At 51.7% G+C, this 23,759-nt stretch overlaps 1 protein-coding gene across 1 annotated transcript in view; it reads right to left on the bottom strand.

The window, feature by feature from the left end:
• pcsk2 (proprotein convertase subtilisin/kexin type 2) overlaps window positions 1–23,759 on the bottom strand; it is a 151,588-nt gene that overhangs the window by 23,519 nt on the left and 104,310 nt on the right. The window contains exons 9-11 of the mRNA XM_072506718.1: window positions 16,363–16,578; window positions 16,036–16,136; window positions 1,438–1,665 (exon numbers count right to left, since the gene is read on the bottom strand). Coding sequence (XP_072362819.1) covers window positions 1,438–1,665; window positions 16,036–16,136; window positions 16,363–16,578 — 545 coding nt within the window. The remainder of the gene's footprint in view (window positions 1–1,437; window positions 1,666–16,035; window positions 16,137–16,362; window positions 16,579–23,759) is intronic.

The following is a 23,759-nucleotide window of genomic DNA, read 5'->3' as shown; positions in this document are numbered from 1 at the left end:
GATGATTCTCAGCAGCAGGATGCTTAGCTATGAGGAAAGATTAAAAATGTTAGGCAAACTGTCTTTTAAAGAGACTCCAAGGTGATCTTATAAAAATGTTCATGATCAAGAGGGGCATTAGCAAAAGCCAATCCAGGTTAACTGATGGCTGGCTTCAAATATCAAGGCAAATAGTAAGAGGGAAGTCAAGCTTATGCACAAAAAATAATATGGAACAAGTTGGGTAGGGGAGGTAATTGATGCAAAGTGCATCATCAGGTTCCAGGGGCAACTGGATGTCTTATGTTGTTGAGTTAAGAAATTTAGTGGAAAAGAAAGCCTTGCATTTAGTTTGCACCTTTTATGACCAGCAGACAACCCAAACAGCCAATGAAGTACTTTTGAAGTGTAGTCACTGTTGTTATGTAGGAAACACAGCAGTCAATTTGTGCACAGCAAGCTCCCGCACACAGCAATCTAATAATAACCAAATAACCTGATTTTGTGATGTTGATTGAGGGGATATATATATTGACTCCAGGATGTGGATTAATAATAATAACCTTTATTATCGTCACAAGTAGGCTTACGTTAATACAGCAATGAAGATACTGTGAAAATAATTCCCGTGCTCTTCTTCAAAATGTCACTTGCTCTTTTCGAGAGGGCAGATAGATCCTCAATTTAATGTCTTACCCAAAATACTGGGTGCGATTCTCCAAAATGGAGACTAAGTGTTCGCGCCGTCGTGAACGCCGTCGCATTTCACGATGGCGCGAAACGGGCGCGGGGACTACCGATTCTGTCCCCCACAGGGAGCCAGGGCGGCGCTGGAGCGGTTCACGCCACTCCAGCCTCCCTTCCCGGCGCCAAATGGGCGCCGCGCCAACCCGCACATTCGCGGGGGACTTCTTCAACGCTCCGGCCCTGACGCAGCATGGCGCGGGGGTTCTGAGGCCGGAAGCGGAACAAAGTAGGCCCGGGGGGGGGGGGAGCGGCCGATCGGTGAGCCCCGATCGCGGGCCAGACCCCATCGGAGTCCCCCCCGGTGAAGGAGCCCCTTCCCCCCCCCCCCCCCCACAGGCCGCCCCCCCCGACCCATCGCGCAGAGTTCCCGCCGGCAGCGACCAGGGGTGAACGGCGCCGGCGGGACTCTGCCGTTTCCGCTCGGCCCATCCGGGCCGGAGAATCGGCGGCCCGGCCTCGTACGCGCCGGCGCAAATGGCACCGATTCTCCGCACCTCGGAGAATCGCGCTCCGCCGTCTGGGCGCGGTCGCGCAGATTCTCCGGCCCGGCGCGGGGCTCGGAGAATGGCGCCCACTGCACCTCCAACAGTGCAGCACTCCTTCAGTCTACCGGGAGTACCAGTATTGATTATTGTGCTTAAGTCCTGAGAATGTGTTTTCTGTTCCTATGAAATTTCAGGTTCTCCTGAAGAAATATAAGTTACTACTTACTGTGGCTCTTGAACTGATCCTGCAACGCAATGGAACCTTTCAGGAACTGCCTTCCAGTCTTTGGCCATTTTAACCATACCTCCAGCATCAAGCACTCCGTAACCAAAGAGATGATTAAACTCCAGGCCCACACCGTTTCTTCTCCACTTGTGGACTTCATCATGCAGCTGGTTACGTTTGGAGGTCAGTACAGTCAGATGCTGCATATCTCGCCATGTTAGGACAGGACTGAGAATCAGAAGTTGGAAAAAGAAAGCAAAACACTGTGTGTAAGTTTGCACAGCTGTTGACAGCTTTGGAAGAATAAGAAATACCTTAAAGAAATGTAAAATTGTATAGTCTGCGTGGAAAAAACATTTTTTCAAAATGAACAATTTGTTTTACTTTCCCTTTTTCTTCGTGAATTTTCTGGGCAACAAGGTGGGGGCGATTCTCCAAAATGGATACCTTATTGTGTTTGCGCCGTCGTGAACCCCGTCGCGAAACGGGCACAGGGACGATCGATTCTGTTCCCCACAGGGGGCCAGCACAGCGCTGGAGCGGTTCACGCCACTCGTGCCTCCCTTCCCGGTGCCAAATGGGCGCTGCGCCAACCCGCACATGCGCAGTTGGGCCGCGCCAACCTGTGCATGTGCAGGGGGCTTCTTCAGCGCGTCGGTCCCGCAACAAAGTAGGCCCGGGGGGGAGAGGCCGGCCCGCCAATCGGTGAGCCCCGATCGCGGGCCAGACCCCATCGGAGGTCCCCCCCACCGGTGAAGGGGCGCTTTTCCCCGACCCACAGGCCGCCCCCGACCCTTCGCGCAGAGTTCCCGCTGGCAGCGACCAGGGGTAAACGGCGCCGGCGGAACTCTGCCTTTTCGGGCCGGACAATCGGCTGCCCCGCCGATTCCAGCAGCCTGCGGCCGGCGCCATGTCAACGTGCTGCCAAAAATGGCGCCGATTCTCTGCACCTCGGAGAATCGCGTGCCGGCGTCGGGGCGTCAGGGCGCGGTTGCGGCGATTCTCCGGCCCGGCGCGGGGCTCGGAGAATCGCGCCCGATATGTCAGTTATAGCTCAGCGGACAGCAATTCAGAGGCAGAAGGTTGTTGGTTCAAAGCCCACTTTAGAGACTCGGGCTGAAAAATCAGGGCTGATACTCCAGAGCAATACCGAGGGAGTGCTGCTCTTCTGCAGGTGCTAACCTCAGATAAAACTCATAGAATTAAAACCTCTCCCAATTTCTGGGTAAGTATGGTACAGATTCACACCAATGCCCCACAGGACTTCCCCCACACCCAGAACCCACAGGAGGTTCTTCCTACCTCTCAACTACTTCCCCCCCCCCCCACACAACGGGATTCCCCCACAACCCACCGACCCCCCCTAGGGTCTCCCCGCAACCCAGAACACAGGTGGCACAGTGGTCAGCATAGCAGCCTCACAGCACCAAGGACCTGGGTTCCATGCGGGCCTTGGGTGACTGTGAGGAGTTTGCACTTCCACCCCGTGGTCTGCGTGGGTTTCCTTCAGGTGCTCCGGTTTCTTTAACAAACTATGACTCAAGATCGGCCTAATACAATATCCATGGTCTATAAAGTTTTAGTTATACAGAATCACAGAAACATAGAGGGCGGACTCTCCATTTCAGAGACTAAGTGCTGACACCGGAACTGAACCGGTGGTGTTCTACAACCACGGAAGCGGCGCCAGTCCCGGAGCGATTCAGGATCCGGTAATGGGCAAGCACCAGCGCCACGTGGAACTAGAGCAATTCCAATGAAAAACAGTGTCCGATTCGCTCGAGAAGCTAACAAGCTGCAGCCGCATATCAGCCTCCATTCCCCACACAGACTCATTCCAGCCAACAAGATGGCAGCCCGAAGAGCAGCCCCCCCCCTCAGTTTTGCAGATGCAGAGCTTGAGACCCTGCTGGATATTGTGGAGGAGAGGCGGGGCAACCTGTTCCCAGGGGTGAAAAGGAAGCTGCCACCCGCCACCGTAGACCGGGCCTGGGCGCAGGTGGCAGAAGTCATGAGCATCGTGCGCCCCATCGGCAGGACCGGCCAGCAGTGCCGGAAAAGGCTGCATGACCTCCTCAGGTCGGCCAGGGTGAGTAACCAGCACCGTGCCCCTGGCACCAACCCACACAGCGGAACCACACGCTGCCCCCTCAGCCGGAGGGTGACCGAACCACACACATCAAACGTCGGCTCGCACCCCACACTGCATCGCATGCCAGCAACCATGTCACCTGCCATGGCTGGGTGCCGTGCACACACAGGCCACCAGCTGCCCACCCCTGTGCTGCCCACGTCCTACTGCCTAACTCTGCATTTTCTGCCTTTCCCCACCCTCCTTTCCCCAGGAAAAGCCGGTGCACAACTAGCGGGAGAGAGACAAGACGGGAGTGGGCCCGCTGGACCTGCAGCCCCTCACCGTCGCAGAGCGGTGGGCACTGGACCTGGTTGGTGGGCCAGAGAGAGGGCAGTCACTGAGGCGGAGATTGGCTTCGGGAAATTAAGTCAGTCCTGTCATGATATTCAAACACACACATCATGATAGACACACCAACAGACAAATCAGAACACACAACACCACAACCAATCACAGACAAAGACAGGGACAGTATAAAAGGACAAACACGACACCTGGTGGGCAGTAGATCTGGGGACAAGGACAACGACAAGACCTGTAATAACATCACAGACAGGGAGTCCCCACGTGCAGAGTATCAAGACAAAACTGTAGATAGTAAGTTTGAATAAAACAGCGTTGTACCAAATACAACTGCGTTGGCTCATCTGTGTGTCAGAACGCCCAACACCACATGGTACAGGAGTGGATCGATACCTGCCGACTAACCTGCCATTCTGGACATGGACCTCACCAATAAACCGCAGCCATTGCAAGTCGCGGGGAACCTTGGTACCAATTGGAAGCTCTTCAAGCAGCAATTTGATCTGTACATCCGAGCCAACAGGAAACAGAGTGCCTCGGACGAAACAAAGATTGCACTGCTCCTCTTCTACGCAGGGCAGCACGCCATCGATGCCTTCAACTCACTGGTGCTCGAAGAAGGCGAAAACCAATCCAAGTATGACACAGTCATCCTCAAGCTAGACCAGCACTTTAATGTTGAAGTGAATGAAAGTTTTGAAAGATATCTCTTTCAGCAACTCCTGCAAGGTAAGGAGGAGCTTTATCAACCCTTTTTGACGCACCTCCGAATTCTAGCGCAGTCCTGCGGTTACGGCAACACATCAGAGTCCATGATCAGGGACCAGATTGTTTTTGGCATTGCCTCCAGTGGCCTACGCCAGCAACTTCTTAAAATCAAAAGCCTCACCTTAGCGTCTGCAGTGGAAGCCTGTGTCCTCCACGAGAATGCAACCAGCCGTTTTGCCCGATTTCAGGCGGCCGAATTGGCACGGAGGGGGTCCCCTGCCGTCGAATCGGCAAGCCAGGCTGCCCACGACGCCGAACGCATCCAGGCCATCGATTATCTCCCGACCCGCGGCCCCGACGAGAGCGGCCGCTTCCCGCGCTTTCCGCGGTCTCCCGCACTTGTGCGCGCCAAAACCAACGGCAACATCGAGGGACGCACCGCGCAGGCGCGCCCAATGCAAGATTGCACTGCGCATGCGCAGTGGCGCAACGAACGCCGTGACGTCATGATGTGCGGCAACTGTGGAGCTGTACACTTAAAAGGGCAATGTCCTGCTAAAAACCGACAGTGCCTCCGATGTGGCAAGATGGGCCACTATGCTGCCTACTGTCGTGCGGCTCAACCCATGGATCCTACACATCTCCGACAACCTCGCAGACACGTCAGGACCGTCCAGCCCACGCAGCAAGACTGCCAGCTAAATGATGCAGATGACCAGGATGCCTTCCGGGTTTCCGTCATCGATGTAAACAGGGTCAACGCCATCAATCTGGCCGATGAGTGGAGTGCCACCCTAACGGTCAACCGATCGCACGTCAACTTCCGTCTGGACACCGGCGCATCCGCCAACCTGATTGCATATTCTGAATTCCAGGCCATGAAGGTCAAACCACCCATCACGCCATCCCGGCTCAAGATGGTCGATTATAACGGGAACGTCATCCCGTCCATGGGTTCTTGCCAGCTACAGGTAACTCACAAAACGCACACGGCCACACTCCCCTTCGAAGTTGTTGGCTCATCAAAAGACTCGTTACTGGGCGCACAGGCGTGTAAGGTCCTTCACCTGGTACAGCGCATTATGTCTCTCTCTCCAGATGAGATATCCGACTTCCCGAATGCTGAGTTCCACGCAAATCTCCATTCCCTCCTTGCTCACAACCAGGAGGTATTTGAAGGCATGGGGACATTGCCATACACGTACAAGATTCGCCTCAAACCAGACGCCATCCCGGTCGTTCACGCACCTCGCAGGGTTCCTGCGCCACTCAAAGACCGCCTCAAGTTGCAGCTGCAGGCTCTTCAGGACCAAGGGGTCCTATCCAGGGTCACGGAGCCCACGCCATGGGTCAGCTCCATAGTCTGTGTAAAAAAGCCCTCTGGCGAGCTCCGCATATGCATAGATCCTAAAGATCTAAATAACAACATTATGCGGGAACACTATCCCATCCCCAAAAGAGAGAAAATCACCAGCGAGATGGCCCAAGCCAAAATATTTACCAAACTGGATGCGTCCAAAGGATTTTGGCAGATCCAATTGGACCCGGCCAGCCGAAGGCTATGCACGTTTAACACCCCTTTCGGCAGATTCTGCTACAACCGGATGCCATTTGGCATCATCTCGGCATCTGAGGTTTTCCACCGAATCATGGAGCAGATGATGGAAGGCATCGAAGGGGTGCGCGTATATGTGGACGATATCATCATTTGGTCCACCACTCCGCAGGAGCACATGCATCGTCTACGACGCGTCTTCGCCCGCATACGACAAAATGACCTGCATCTCAACCGCGCCAAGTGTGCCTTTGGCCAGACTGAGCTGAAGTTCCTCGGGGACCACATCTCACAATCAGGGGTCCGTCCCGATGCAGACGAAATTAGCGCCATCACAGCCATGCCGCGGCCGGCTAACAAGAAGGCTGTCCTAAGATTCTTGGGCATGGTCAACTTCCTTGGGAAGTTCATTCCCAACCTTGCTTCTCACACAACGGCTATGCGCCATCTCGTGAAGAAATCAACAGAATTCCAATGGCAACAATCGCACCAGCTGGAATGGGAGGAGCTCAAGCACAAACTGGTCACGGCACCAGTGTTGGCGTTCTTCGACACGGCTTGCCCCACAAAAATCTCAACGGATGCCAGCCAATCTGGTATTGGAGCAGTACTCTTGCAGAAAGATAGCACGTCGTCATGGGCCCCGATTGCATATGCCTCACGAGCCATGACCCCTATGGAACAGCGCTACGCGCAAATAGAAAAAGAATGCCTGGGCTAGTTAACTGGATTGGACAAGTTTCACGATTATGTGTATGGTCTTCCACGATTCACGGTCGAAACTGACCACCGCCCCCTGGTCAACATAATAAACAAGGACCTGAACGACATGACCCCTCGCCTCCAGTGCATCTTACTTAAACTCAGGAGGTATGATTTCGAACTGATCTACACTCCGGGGAAGGATCTCATCGTGGTGGACACGCTCTCCCGAGCAGTGAGTACACCACCAGATGTGGAGGGGTTCGTATGTCAAATTGAGGCACACGTTACTCTGACAGCAGCAAATCTGCCGGCTGACGACCCAAGTCTGGCCCGCATACGCGCAGAGACGGCGACTGACCCCCTTCAACAGCGAGTGATGCGCCACATGGCGGAAGGGTGGCTCAAAGGGCAGTGCCCGCAGTTTTATAATGTGCGAGATGACCTTACCAACATTGACGGGGTCCTCATGAAGTTAGACAGGATTGTCATTCCGCACAGCATGCGCCAGATGATTCTTAATCAACTACACGAAGGCCACTTGGGAGTCGAGAAATGCAGATGGAGGGCCCGAGAGGCGGTATATTGGCCGGGTATTAATGAAGACATAGCCAACATGGTGCTCAATTGCACAACCTGTCAGAGGTTTCAGCCGGCGCAACCTCCGGAGACGCTTCTACCACACGAGATGGTGACGTCCCCCTGGGCGAAGGTGGGTGTTGACCTATTTCACGCGCTCGGCAGAGATTACATCATTATTATAGATTACTTTTCCAATTACCCGGAAGTCATACCTCTGCACGATCTGACGTCGTCCGCAGTCATTGGGGCCTGCAAGGAAACATTTGCTCGCCATGGCATTCCAATGACTGTCATGTCAGACAATGGACCCTGTTTCGCCAGCTGTGATTGGTCGTCCTTTGCCGCAGCATATGGTTTCACTCATGTGACGTCCAGCCCTCTACATCCACAGTCGAATGGGAAGGCAGAGAAGGGCGTTCACATTGCCAAGTGGCTCCGCTGCAAGACGGCTGCTGCCGGATCGGACTTTAAACTCGCCCTGCTGGCCTATCGATCGGCCCCGCTAGCCACGAGTCTCTCGCCAGTACAGCTCCTGATGGGTCGCTCCCTCAGGACGACGGTGCCATCCACCCTGGCACCAACAACGGACCATGATACGGTTCTTCGTAAGATGCAAATGCAGCGTGATCGCCAGAAGAGTCTGTACGACACACGGGCGACGGACCTTCCCCCCCCTGTCCTCCGGAGACAAAGTACGCATCCATCTACCGCATGGTGGCTGGTCAGCACCGGCCGAAGTTCTCCAACGTGTGGCTCCCCGCTCGTTCCTGATACGCATGCCGGATGGTTCAGTGCGTTGCCGCAATCGGCGCGCCCTTCGCCAACTTCCACGCTCACAGCCACACTGTACACACACGCCGGATCCTCAACAGTCTTCCGAGGATGACTTCGTGGAGCTGCCGCAGATCACGCCCCTTCCATCGCCACCCATGGCCAGGCTTGCACATCAGCCAGTGGTTCTTGACCCACCCTTGAGGCAGTCAACCCGAATTCGTCGCACACCCATTAGACTGGACTTATAACACTGTTCATACGTTTAAAAAGTTAAACACTACTGTATGGTAACCTGTTGTTTATCGTTCCAGATATCGTTTGACCGGACCACTATTCAAAGTTTTTTTCGCATTCATGTTTTGTTATGGTACAACCTTGTTAGAATGACGCACCCGACATCGCCCCATGTAAATAGTTACGTCATATGCACATGCTGTACACAACACACACACACTCTTAGATGCACTCACGACACGATTATATTTATAACCACGTAGGCACATATCTTTGTAAAAAAGGGGGATGTCATGATATTCAAACACACACATCATGATAGACACACCAACAGACACATCAGAACACACAACACCACAACCAGTCACAGACAAAGACAGGGACAGTATAAAAGGACAAACACGACACCTGGTGGGCGGTAGATCTGGGGACAAGGACAACGACAAGACCTGCTTTAACATCACAGACAGGGAGTCCCCACGTGCAGAGTATCAAGACAAAACTGTAGATAGTAAGTTTGAATAAAACAGCGTTGTACCAAATACAACTGTGTTGGCTCATCTGTGTGTCAGAACGCCCAACACCACAAGTCCCCGCTGGGTTGCGGTGTCCCTACGGCACGTGTGGCACCATCCCCCACCACTCCATCACCCCCCACCACTCCATCACCCCCCACCACTCCATCACCCCCCACCACTCCATCACCTCCCACCACTCCATCACCCCCCACCACTCCATCACCCCCCACCACCCCATCACCCCACACCACCCCACCTCCCCACACCACCCCACCTCCCCCACACCACCCCCCTCCCCCACACCACCCCACTTCCCCACACCACCCCACCTCCCCACACCACCCCACCTCCCCCACACCACCCCGCTTCCCCACACCACCCCACCTCCCCACACACCCCACCTCCCCACACCACCCCCTCCCCCACACCACCCCACCTCCCCACACCACCCCCCTCCCCCACACCACCCCCCTCCCCCACACCACACCCCTCCCCCACACCACCCCACCTCCCCACACCACCCCCCTCCCCCACACCACCCCCCTCCCCCACACCACCCCACCTCCCCACACCACCCCCCTCCCCCACACCACCCCCCTCCCCCACACCACCGCCACTCCCCCACACCATCCCAACACCCATCTCCCCCACACAAATCCCCTCCCCACACCACCCCACCTCCCCCACACCACACCACCTCCCCCACACCATCCCAACACCCACCTCCCCACACACACCCCTCCCCACCCCCCTTCCCCACACCACCACCCTCCCCCACACCACCCCACTCCCCCACACCACCCCACACCCCCACACCATCCCAACACCCATCTCCCCACACAAATCCCCTCCCCACGCCACCCCACCTCCTCCACACCACGCCCCTCCCCCACACCACCCCACTCCCCCACACCACCCCACTCCCCCACACCATCCCAACACCCATCTCCACCACACAAATCCCCTCCCCACACCACCCCACCTCCTCCACACCACCCCATCTCCCCCACACCATCCCACCTCCCCCACACCATCCCAACACCCACCTCCCCCACACCATCCCAACACCTCACCTCCCCCACACCACCCCACCTCCCCCACACCATCCCACTTCCCCCACACCACCTCACCTCCCCCACACCACCGCATCCCCCCCATACCACCCCACCTCCCCCACACCACACCACCTCCCCCACACCATCCCACTTCCCCCACACCATCCCACTTCCCCCACACCACCCCACCTCCCCCACACCATCCCACCTCCCCACCACCCCACCTCCCCCACACCACACCACCTCCCCCACACCATCCCACCTCCCGCACACCATCCCACTTCCCCCACACCACACCACCTCCCCCACACCATCCCACCTCCCCCACACCATCCCACTTCCCCCACACCACCCACCTCCCCCACACCATCCCAACACTCTTCTCAAAGCAGGCAGCGGCCGACGCGCATGACAGGGTGGCCTTGTCACAGACAGCAATGTACCATGGCACCCGAACATGGCAGCGGCACTCCAGAGTTTGACCCAGTCACAATGGGTCATGGCTGCAGGCGTCAACAGCATTGCCCGGGCACTGGCTGACCTGAGCCAGTCATAGAGGGACATGGCACAGTCCCAGAGGGAGGTGGCCCAGTCCCTGTGCTCCATGGCCAAATGCATTCAGACTCTGATCGAGATGAGAGCGGGCTTCCAGAGCTGGCAGGCCAGGTGGTGGTGAGTCCCCAGAGCCCAGTCAGGAAGCACCCCTGTCCCAAGGAGTAGCTTGGCGGCAATCGGGCACCCCGAGGGAGGAGGAGGTGATGGGGCCCGTGCCGGTGACCTAAGCAGGGGAAGTGCTGGAACATTACAGTGCCTCAGACTGCCCCCCTCCTGTCCCTGCTACCTCCGATGGGCAGCGTGCAGAACAGAGTGGCACCGCGCCACCTGGGACGCCCGAGAGACTGCCGGAGCTGTCCAGGCCCGTTCACTGTAGAAGATGGCCGCCAAAGGGGACCCAGGTCACAGGGCGGGAATCGCAGCAGGCCGCGTCCACTCTTGACGTACCACCTGGGGATCCACTTAGTGTTAGGGCCTTTGAGGCCTGAAAGTTAGACACCAGTTAAGTTGGCATGGGTGCACCACTGAGCATAACGCTAGGGGCTAGGGCGCAAACCTGTAGAAACATGTTCACTTGTTCACAATAAACACCTGTTCACAAACGTTCCAACGTTACTCAGTACTCTGTCAGAAGCATGTGAAGGATGGGCTGGACTGGACTGGGGTGGTTGCAGAGGGGGGGGGGTCGCTGGAGAGGGGGAGGGGTCAGTGGAGGTGCACATGAACCAGAGCCCCCAGGTCAGCCACCGTTTACCGCCCAGGTACCGCGCCCCCTCCCCCATCCTTCTGCACCCCAACTTCCCCCTCCCCCCCACCACAACCCGTCCCAACCTCCACCACCCCCAGGGTTCAATGGGACCGTGTGGTGGTGTAGCCACAATGGTAAGACTGCGTGGTTTCATATAGACCAGTTAACGGCTTATGGAACACAGTCAAACCACGCCCACCATGTCATGCTTGACGCAGCAGACCACACCCCGCCCACAGCCAACGTAACCTGACCAACCCCCACCACGTCCAGCCCAGCCACAGACTCGCCCTCGACTCCACCCCCAAAATCTACACTCCGCCCCGGAACGCCCACAGACTGCAGCAGCAGAGACAGCGACTGTGACTCGGACGATAGCCACAGCACGCCTCCCTACTATCCCCATACAACCGGACCCACACCCAGCGACTCCGATTTCGACTCCAGTGATCCCTTCATGATCACTTTTCTAAATAAATCCCACCACCGACCACCGAACCACACGGACGACCCCGATTTTTTCCCCACACAACTCGACACAACTCATTGGCACCGCGACAACGCCTACAGACTCGTCCGCAACGACGAAAGCAACCCCAACTCACACCAAGCAGCCCTTTCAGCCCTAATCCATTCCGGAGTTTGGTACCCGGGAGAAGGTGACAACCTCGAGTCTGACTCCCAAACCGCCAACCCCTTTGCGACCCTGTTCGCAACAGAGAACTGAGGTGTCCACATGATGTTTAAAGGAAACGCTTGGGAGAAGTGTTGTCCTTCCTGATGGAACCTGCAGGATGTTTTATGTTGTTCGTACGTTTGTTTTGTGTTGTTCGTCCGACAGGAGAATTTTTCCAGCCGCTTGTTCAGTGGTACCAACTTATCTGCAGATACCTGGTCAGCAGACCAGATTCTTGTTCAATGGAACTAGCTTGCCTGCAGACACTTCAGCTGATACCGGTTCGGGTACCAGACGCCCGATCGTAACTGCTCTTCTGATTCAAGGATGGAATCACTGTAGCAACCCCACCACGATGACTACATTTTTGCCCGTTCTTGTCGGTTGCTCAGGCAGTGGAGAAACGGCGTGAGACCCGCCCTGCCTGGAGACCCCCCTGTTGGTCAAACACGCTCGGGTAGGGGAGATACGGCGTTGGTAGCCGTCCTACCCGGGGACTCCATCCAAATCTTACCCGTCACAGCCCATACGCACCTCATTTGACATTTTTCATTTCAAAAAGTTTTTATTTGTTTAGGCGACCTTTAGGTTGCTGCCACCTGCTATTTACATCCTGGAACATTTGGATGATAACTCAGCACTGGTTCATGATTGGGAAGTGTGCCGTGTCCCAACATTTGTTTTTTTTTAAAATGAGGGAGTCACATATAGTGACCAATTATAAGGGAATAATTGGCCCCAAAAGGACAGACACACTAACACATTGGATATTAAACCAAGGTAGTTACAGATACTATGCTTGTTTTTACAGAACTCCAGAGGCTCCAGGACTGGAGAAAACAAAAGAACACAAGAAGGAAAAGGGAAAGAGGACAGCCATGACAGCCATGAGGACTTCCTTCATCGTGCTCAACATTTTTTTCATGGACACTTGGTTGCGCGGGACCGATGACCCCATTACTTCAAACCTCCCTGCCGATAATGTTTCACTGCCCCGCAGTACCCAGAGCCCAGTCACCAGCGACACTGCATCTCCCTGGTGTGCCAGATTCATAACCTGGTACTCCCTGTCCTACGTGATTGAAGCACTGTTAGCGTTGGCGATACTCTGCTGTGCAGTGCAGACTATGCGCCTCCGCAAATGGAGAAGGCGGACGTACCACGCTCGAAACCCGGTATATCGGATCCGATCCCTTATATTCGGTCATGACCAGACCCCCCGACCCCCGCGATCTATAACAAAATAATAAAGAGCATTCACTTGCGTTATTACTGTCAATAAAAATATGTACAAAACCTTTCATGAAAAAAAAAATGTATGATCCTGAGCTTGACTGCCAAGCCAGGAAAGAGTATATTAAATGTTGTGATTGTTGTTGTATGTTTTAGGAAGATAGAATAATGCAATGTTTAGTGAGTATAGTGTATTTAGGTAAAATTAGAGGTTCCAAGTTTGTTATTTTGTAAATGCATGTCCCTGCCTGACATAGTGCCCTTAGAATTGTTAGGTAAAAAATGTTTTGTGCATAGCTAGGGTCAGAGCAGAGGCCATGTAGGAGGTGTCCCCCCCCCCCCCCCGGTCAGGGAATGGAAAGAACAAAATTTGTGTGATCCTTCACGCTTCGCGTTAGGATCACAAGGAGGGTATGTAGCCACCTAAACTGGCTGATTCCCGAGTAAAATGGTCAAACCCCGATCTAAAATGGCGAACGAAAGAGGCTGATGGGAAAATCAGCCAACAGGACTCAAACGGACAGCTGCAGGCAAAACAGTGTATTCGGCTCTGGGGAAGTCGGCCCAGACTGATACCTGCAGCCATTAACAGCACAACAACCCAGCCATCTGCATACTAAGCAGCCATCCCCGGGAACAATTGCTACACATTAGCAACATAAAGCCGATCCAGACTTTTCGGCGCCAGCAGTGGCTGAGACGACCACCCCCCGATCAAGGAATTGCCCCATTATTGGAGCATATCGAACCAAGTGATTGGGACCAAGTCCAATCACTTGGAACCAGGGTCAAGGTCCGCCCCAAGAGGCGGGAAGCCCCTGGGGACTATAAAAATACGGGCCAAGTTCAGATCGACCCTTCTCTTCCTGCTCGCAACCTTCGAGACCCTTCGACGAAGAAACAAGTAAGTGTTACTCCAGCAATCGCTACCAGATAGGTGCTCCAGATTATCGACTCGTACCAGCCTTTTTGAATCCCGCAGGCCAGACCCAATTCGATAGACAATTTGTTTCCTTGACCTGGTGGGCCATCACCAAAGTTAAGTATTGGCCTTCAGTGGTATGTAATAGTCTAAAAGTAGGATTATTGTATAAGTATTTATTGCTGTATATAATGAATGATCGTTGATTTAACTTTTACTAAGCGGTGTGCTGCATTATTAATCATTACTTGAGCTTGAACCACGTGGCGGTATCAGAAAGATACCTGGCGACTCGTGAGCAAAGGTGACAGAATTAGAGCTAATAAAACTAATAAAACTAATAAGAGCAACAGTGAAATAGCCAGTTTGCATGCAGGGATCATCCTGGTGGACGGTGGAAAGTGGGCAGGAGTCAGATGTTGTCAAACGATGTGGAGCACCTAGCCCATCACAGAGCGGGTCATCATCATCCTTCATCCCATGGACCAGACCCGCTATCACTGCCAACCCAGGGCCCACACCCCGTAGTGCAGCAGATAGGAATCATGGAGGGGTTGCAGGTGCGGGGCGGGGTTGGTGCAAGGAAGGTCGACAGGGGAGGGGGTGGTCAGCTGGGGGAAGGGGGTTTATGGGAGTGTAACGGGACGTTCATGCCGCCATCAGCCAGGCCCACTAGTCGGCAAATCTGCAGGCAATTAGAGCATCTCGTGCGTGCTGGCCCAGGTGCACACATTGCGTGGCCTACTGTGCCTGCCTGGGCCTCATGCCCTTCCCATCCTGGCCCTCCTCCACATCCTCTTCATCGGACGACGCCAGGCATTCGTCTCCCTTCTCCAGCAGGTTGCCCCTCTGCTGCGCGATGTTATGGAGGTTACCAGAGGCCATCACGATGTGGGAGAGTCTCCTCGTGCCATACTGGATGGCAGCGCCCTCCTGTAGGGGCTACCTTGGGCGTTCCCCATGGTTGGGCCTTGTGATGCCCTGCCGGCGGATGGTGTCCAATTGTGGGTGGGGGTGGGCATTGGTGGGATGGCGCTTTGGTGAAGGGAGGGGCTGGGGGTGGGTGCATCTGCACGGCCTGTGTCGTTCTCATCAACCACAGGCCACAGTCGGTGGGGTGCGTAGCAGGATGGCTACCTTGCAGGCTGCGGCAATGGCAGTGCTTGGCTGGACACCCCAGACCCGGGAGGACACCCCAAGCCCACGCCCAGCCCCTGGCCACCCCTACTACTCCCCCCAGCCCTGGTAGATATCCCCCAAGAGAGCCATGCCATCGCCAGGATCGGCAGCCCACAGTCGCACCTCTGGAAACATTACCTACCTACGCACCCTCCCTCAGCAGTCTGTTTCCCGATTATTAAAACCACAGTGAACCTCACCATCGGTAATTCTTCCTGGGGGAGGCGGGAGCCCCGGAGAATACCGGGACAGGCTCATTAATGATATGTCAATGGTGCTTACTGTAGGTGCGGCGTAAAATACGTTCACGCCGCTGTCGTGGCATTGGAGTATGGCATTCCGTCGGGCGCCCAGTGCCGGCCCGGATTTTCGGCTGACCCGCGATTCTCCGCCCGATCATGCCTCGTGATTCTGGCATCACTGGACGGAGAATCCCGTCCCAAAAGTTTACGACACAGAAAGGGACCACTTGTCCCATCGTGTCTGAGCCGGCCGGATGACAAGCCCCCCAGCCCAATCCAGCATTCGGTCTGTAGCCCTGCAGCTTACGGCACTTGAGGTTTATATCCGGACACCTTTTCAATGAGCTAAGGGTTTCTGTCTCTACTAGCCTTTCAGGCTGTGAGTTCCAGACTACCACAACCCTCTGGGTGAAAAAGTATACCGTCACGATTCGGACAGCCGTAGCATAATTATTGAAATAAAATATTTCATACATACTTTGCTTCCAAAGCCAAGGCAAAAACACCAGCGGCCTCTGGTGCTGCAGCAGATGTCCCGGAATGACGTAGAGTACAGTTCCCATACAAATCAGTCGTTGCCTTCAATAAAGCAATTTGGAGAAAAGAGACAATTAGGTCATTTGTTTAATTAAACGGCTTCCCTATTGCATACTCAAGGATAGAATGGCCATATCAATTATACATATCACCAAACGACAGCCACGGCATTACCCTCACTTGTGCATTTTGAAACTAGCCCCAACAAAGGAACAGCTGCCTGCTCCGTATGAAACAGCCCGACATACACAATAATATCACCGCTCACCACACCAGCTTCTGGGTTTCTCTTCCTCCCATTGCTGAATGTAGAGGCAAGAGTTGAGGAGCAGCTTTCATCATAAAGAGCGGTCCTCCCGTCATTAATGGCAGAGTTGATGGAGATAGTCCACATGCTCGATGCATAACCATCACAGTTGCAATCATCATAGCTGCCACCGTCCCCAGAGGCCCACACGTAGATGCTTCCCTTTCCATTCCGACCCTGCAACAGAAAATTAATCTGCCAAGTTAAATGACCTGCTTTCGCGGGAAAGCATTGCTCACCGGATAAAGCACCACATGGAGAGTGACATTTAAGTGCACAGCAGGAAGGTTCTATATTCACTGGAAATAAATCTATTTTCAGGTCAGACATTAAACTGAAGCTCTGTCTGCCCTCTCAAGTGGTGATAAAAGATCCCATTACCATCATTGCGAGGAAGAGCAGGGATGTTCTCCCCGGTGTCCTGCCCAATATTTAACCCTCAGTCGGCATCACACAAACCGATTATCTGCTCATTATTACATTGCTGCTTGTGGGAGCTTGCTGTGCGCAGATTGGGTGCAACGTTTACAACATTGCAACAGTGACTACATTCACAAAATATTTCATTGCCGATGAAGCACTTTGGGACAGCATTTAGTTGTGCGAGGCGCTATACGAATGCAAGGTTATAGTTTTATGATTAGGGGTAGAAGATTTAAAACAGAGATAAAGAGAAATGACTTCGCCAAAAGGGTTGTGAATCTGTGGATTTCACTGCCTCAGAGTGCAGTGGATGCCAAACCATTGAGTAAATTTAAGGAAGAGATCGACAGATTTTGAATTAGTAATGTGTTGAAGGGTTATGGAGAACAGGCAGGAAAGTGGAGTTGACGCCGAGAGGACATCAGCCATGATCGTATTGAATGGCGAGCGGGCTCAAGAGGTTGAATTGCCTACAACTGCTCCTAGTCCATTGGCGGGATTCTCCATCAGCGGGATTCTCCGTTCTGCCGGTAGTACACCCATGCCCATGGGTATCCCGGCGATGTGAGGTGGCCACAATGGGAAATCCCATTGGCAGGTGGCTGGACGGAAAATCCTGCAGACGGTGAGGAAAGCACAGTTGGCGGAGTGGAGAATCCGACAGCTGATGCTGTGTCGAGAATGACAAGAACAGACACACAAAAACAATAGCGACAATGATCATCAGTAAGAGGTCAGGGAAGAAAACTTTCAAGAGAACAGTATGTGGCAGGGCCTGAAGACAATGCCTTCAATCTCTCAAGTAATTGGCACTCATATAAGTTCTAGCACCTCTGTATGTATATTGTCTTCTAAATCACTGGCCATTCTTTGAATGTGCTACTACAGAGGGGAACATGGGTGCTCTGTAGATAGGTTTGTACCTACAGGAACACCTATTTAAACCTCGGTAAGTCAAAAAGATGCAAAGCAATTTACCGGGAGTGCAGTTGGTTACAAGCAGCGAGACAAACTGTAAAAAGGGTAGGTTAAAGAGAAATGGAAAAACATAAATAATTTTGGCATGCTACAAAGGTGAGATGATAAAAGTTTAAGTGGGAAGATTTCAAAAAATGAGCAAAAAGCGTCAAAAACAATAAGAAGATGTTAAATAGGCATGTTCATAGTGAGAGGACAGTCAAGGTAAGGGTGGTCACTCGGAAAAAAAAGAAGCCTGGTGTAATGACATATTAAATTAGTAATTTTACTTAGTTTCAAGGAGGTGGCTACATGCGTTCACCAGAGCTGGGCGTAGAACAATTAACCCAGAAAAGTGGGAGGAAAGAGAATTGGCACTGACCAATTGTTCAAACCTCAGGCACATAAGGGATGGTGATCAGACCATCTCCGTTTTTACTAATCCAGTGGAATCTTAGAGAAGCAATGAATGAATCCCTCAACATCCTTCGAAAAAGAGAGCCGTGCCAAAGGTTGGAGGGTTGGAAGTTTGGACAGAGCGCTGTATCCAAGGCAGGTATTAAAGGAAACTACTGTGAATGCTGAAAAAACAGAAATAATACAGAAAATGCTGGAAATCTTCAGCAGGCTAGGCAGCATCTGTGGAGAAAGAAACAGAGTTAACATTTCAGTTTGATGACCTTTCATCAGAACGAGAAAATGCTCGAGATATCACAGGTTTTAGGCAAGTACAGAGGCAGGAAAGAAGAGCGTGGGAGAAAACAACAAAGTGGTTGACGCATCACTTGAATCTATAATATAGTTTGAAATTATGAACTACTTAGAGAAACAAGCAGAAATATTACTTAATTAGGGCCAGTCAGTGTGGCTTTCAAAAAGGAAGGTCAACGTTAATCAAATGTATTGTGTTCATTCAAGAAATGGCAATGAAACTGTTATAAGAGAATGAAGAAAATGCACAAGATATGCTTCATATGGATTTTCAATACAAGATGGTAGTGTTCAATTGTTCGGTGTTTGATTATGTGTGTCTGCTGATTGTTCCCTGTGTGCGATTGGTTAAGTCTGGGTGTGGTAACTCAGAGAAACAAACAAAAATGATAAGCTATTGGAAGCATAAGAAAGCAGACATTTAAAAGTATTGAATAAAACTCCTGTTGTAAACATCGGAGCTGGTGTGCCATCTCTGCATAGCTCCAAGGCAAATAAAATACACCACACAGGCGCTTTGGTGAAACAAACATGGACCAGGCCATTGCTTGATTTTCTGGCTGAAAGGAGTAGGTGAGTGCCAGAGATGCACTTGTATCCATGCAAAACTAGGTTACCCCCTTTCACCTTCTTGCAGAAATGCTGGTGGATTTATTGCGTGCGATCACTTGTGGGTGCATTCTCAGTGCAACCAATGGGATCGCTGGATATTTCTGTGTTCTGGATCTTGTGGCTTCAAGGGTGTAATTCAAGAGATGTTGTTGCAAATGTAGGAATATTGACAGCGAATTGATGCACAGCAAGATCCCACAAATAGCAAGGACATAAATGCCTGGCCCACGATGTTTTTAAAATGTTGACCGAGGCCAAGACATAATAATCTTTATTATTGTCACAAGTAGGTATACATTAACACTGCAATGAAGTTTCTGTGAAAATCACCAAGTCGCCACATTCCGGCACCTGGGTACACTGAGGGAGAATTCAGAATGTCCAATTCACCTAGCAACCACGTCTTTCGGGATTGTGGGAGGAAATCGGAGCACCCGAACAAAACCCACACAGACACGGGGAGAACATGCAGACTCCGCACAGACAGCGACCCATGTGGGAATCGAACCTGGGACCCTGGCGCTGTAAAGCAACAGTGCTAACCACTGTGCCACCATGATGGCAGAAGTGCCTCCCCATCCCCCCAAATTCCAATAGTCACCATTGATGGAATCTACTATGCATCAACAAGAGAGAGCAGACAGTTTGACACCTTATCAAAAAGTCTCTGAAATGCTTGAAGATTCAACCTTCAGGCTGAGAGACAGAAGTGCTATTCCTGATGAAAGTTTATGCTGCCATGTCAGGTAGCAGTGAAAAGCAGCTGGCAGCACATCATCTCCGTAACATTTATGCTGCTACTTTTGGTTGCAATGGAAAGGCACGGTGGCAACGTGTTTAGCACTGCTGCCTCACAACGTTGGGTTAAATTCCAGCCTTGGGTCACTGTCTGTGTGGAGTTTGCACATTCGCCCCGTGTCTGTGTGGGATTCCTTCGGGTGCACAGTCCAAAGACGCGCAGGTTAGTTGGATTGGCCATGCTAAATTGCACTTTAGTGTCCAAGGATGTGTAGGATAAGTGTGGTTACGGGGATAAGACGGGAGGGGGGGGGGGGTGGGGGGGGGGGGGTGGGGGGGGGGGGGGTTGCGTCTCGGTAAGGTGCTCTTACAGAGGATTGGTGCAGACTCAATGGGCCGAATGGCCTCCTTTTGCACTGTAGGGATTCTATGATTCTAATGGCAAGGCAGCTGCTGAGAAATAAAGAAATATTGCTCAACTGACAGGAGCAAACCACAAAAAGCACAAATAGATATTTGTTATATAATAATTTTATTTATGGCTATCATTATGTGTGTGAGTAAAAGCAATTAGATGAACAAAACCTTGATCAGTGTTGCCAATAGAGGTTCCCTAGTGACTCAGCAGGGAATGATATATTGTTTGAGACCCAAGCATTTTAACTCTCCCACCAATCAGTGGGGGTGGGTGGGAGAGGTGGGGGGAAGCATGGTTAGGGCATGTGAAAACATAAGAAAAGGGAGCTGAATAGGTTACTCTTCCCTCAGAGTCTGCTCCACCATTCAACAAGATCATGGCTGATCTTCAATATCAACTCTACTTTCCAGTCCTATCTCAATATCCCTTAGTTCCCCAAGATCTCCAAGAACCTATTGATCTCTGTCTTGAATATACTCAACAACTGCACCTCCACTGCTCTTGGGGTAGAGCCTTCCAACCCTCTGAGAAGAAATTTCTCTTAATCTCGGTCCTAAATGGCTAATTCCTTATGCGTAGAACTACCTCGTCACTGTTGTAATGTCGGAACACAGCAACCAATTTGTGCACAGTAAGAACCCACAAACAGCAATGTGATAACGACCAGATAATCTAGTTTAGAGATGTTGATTGACATCGGGTCATTATAGGTTATATCCAGGACTGGACCCCACTATGACAGACCCTCTCCTCTGTCCCAAGATTAAACCTGGATGTCATCCTCTTCTCTGAGTGAAAAGCACACCAGTGTTCATTGGCCAGGACTGTATGGAAAGAGGGAGGTGCCAGTGGGAAACCAGGATCCCAAGAAACCATATTCCAAGAGGCGTCACGTCCTTCAGGAAAAAAACTGAATTAGAAGAGGGAAGGGAAATGAATTGGAATAAATCCCACCCTGTACTGAAAACACATAATTACATGGAATATAATTAGATAAATATGCCGTTCAGCCCAACTAGTCCATTCTGCACTCAATACCTTTTCTCATCATCCTCTGCTCCCTTCTCCCTTGTGTGTTTATAGTATCCACTTAAACGTATGGTGGAGATGGTGGCATAGTAGCAATGTCACTGGATTTGTAATCCAAAGGCCTGAGCTAATGCTCTGGGGACAGGGGTTCAAACCCCACTACAGTAGCTGGAGGAATTTAAATTCAATTAATAAATCCAAAGCTATTCTCAGTGACGGTGACCATGACAACTGTCATCAATGTTGTAAAAACCCATCTGGCTTACTAACGTCCTTCAGGGAAGGAAATCTTTGGACTGTGGGAGGAAACCGGAGCACCCGGAGGAAGCCCACGCAGACACGGGGAGAATGTGCAAACTCCACACAGTTACCTGAGGCCATATTTGAACCTGGTCCCTGGCGCTGTGAGGCAGCAGTGCTAACCACTGTGCCACCATGCCACCCTAATGAACGGGCAAAAGTTTAAGGTGAGGGGCTTAGAAAGGATTTGTGGAAAAATCTTTCACCCAGAGGGTGGTGGGAGTCTGGAATGCACTGTCTGGGAGGGCAGCAGAGGCAGGAAACCGCAAAATTGTTAAAAGGTACATGGATGAGCACTTGAAAGGTCATCATATTCAAGGCTATGGGCCAAGTGCTGGAAGGTGGGGTTAGTGTAGATTTAGCGTAGTTTTGTCGGTGCTGACTCGATGGGCCAAAAAGCCTCTTCTGTACTGTATGACTCTATGATTATTACTTACCCAGTCTGCCCTCCATGTGACTCTAGACCCAGAGCAACACGCATGACTCTTAACTGCCCTCTGGCTCAGCAAGCCACTCAGATTAAAACACGGGCAGCAAATGCTGGCCTTGCCAGTGATACCCATGTGCCATTAAAGAAGAAGGAAAAAGATAATTTGCTTCAACAGCTCCCTATTTATATTAATGGCATCTCATTTGGCTCCTTTGCAAACAAAGGCAGGATTTTCCACATCCCCACGGTGTGCTTTGCAGCAGAAGAGGCAGCCCGCCATTGGCCAGCAGCAGAATCGGTATGTCCCGCCACTGTCGACGGGGTTTCCGGATGTTGCACTCTCCCCCGCCAGGGGCCACCGTTGACAGGACTGGAAGATCCCACCAATAAGAACAGCCGGGAAAAACCGTTTGCTGTCTCTGTATCCACACTATCAAAACCATCCATGTTGTTAAAGATCTCTGAGGTCACCCCTTAGCCTTCACTTCCGAAGAGCAAAGAGAGCCAGCCTGTCAATCCTTTCCTGATAGCTATAACCTCACAGTTCTGACTCCATCCCAGTAAATCTTTGTTTCACCAGTGCCTTCATATCATGTTAATTCTAATTTTTGAGGACTCGGAGCTATTGTTGTTTGCGTATCTTCACACCCAGATTTACCCTTTTTGGGGAATAGTGGGAAAGTGGTGGAAGGATTTCCGAGCTGATTGTGGAAGGATGTCCGAGCTGATTATTTGGGGAATAGTGGGGGAGTAGTGGAAGGATGTCCGAGCTGATTATTTGGGGAATAGTGGGGAAGTGGTGAAAGTATCTCCGAGCTAATTATTTGGGGAATAGTGGGGAAGCGGTGGAAGGATCTCCCAGCTGATTATTTGAGGACTAGTAGGGAAGTGGTGGAGGAATCTCCGAGCTGATTATTTGTGGAATAGTGGGGAAGTGGTGGAAGGATCTCCAAGCTGATTATCAACCCCTTGTACTGCATTCTGAACACTCCTTCTGTGACCAATAAGTCCTGGCATTGGACTCGAACCCAGAGCTTCTATTCCACAAATAAGACTCTAATAACAGGCACTTGTGTTATGGACTCAAAATCCTTACAAACTAGTCTGATAGTTCAGATCTGGTGCCGCCACCACTAGCAAAGCAAGAAAACCTTCAACCCATCAGTTTTGTCTGGAGATTTCATCCATAATGCGCAGGTGAAAGGCCAGTGTTTTGATTCACCACTGAATCAAATCCCCGCTTATTGTTCGCATTGCAACATGAGACAGACACGCTAATCCTTTCTCATACATTGCAGGAGCTTGTCGACAAACACTGTTTTGAACACTCAGCAGCTCTGGTTCCTTTGCCAGAGGTGCTAAAGCAGAACTAGCTAACAAATGACAAGGTTCCTCACGCCTACATTATACAAACTGACTTCCACAAGTCAGACGTTTCACACAAAGTAGATATTAAATCAAAATGCGAAGACATTTGCATTTTTTAAAAATCCAAAATATTGCCTTCAGTTAAATAGGTAGTTTGGAGACGTTGGAGCTGCTATTCTTGGAGAAGAGAAGACTGAGAAAAGATTTAATAGAGGTCTTCAAAATCATGAGAGGTCTCGACAGGGTGGACAGGGAGAAATTGCTCCACCAGGGAGAGAGGGTTGAGAGCCAGTGACCACCGCTATGAGATGAATGGTTAAAAAAGAACAATGGTGACAGGAACCTTTTTCGAGTTTACAGAGTAGTTTAGGA

The sequence above is a fragment of the Scyliorhinus torazame genome, chromosome 1 (genome assembly GCF_047496885.1).
Source record: "Scyliorhinus torazame isolate Kashiwa2021f chromosome 1, sScyTor2.1, whole genome shotgun sequence".
Taxonomy (NCBI): domain Eukaryota; kingdom Metazoa; phylum Chordata; class Chondrichthyes; order Carcharhiniformes; family Scyliorhinidae; genus Scyliorhinus; species Scyliorhinus torazame.
This window is presented reverse-complemented; position numbering and strand designations above follow the sequence as displayed.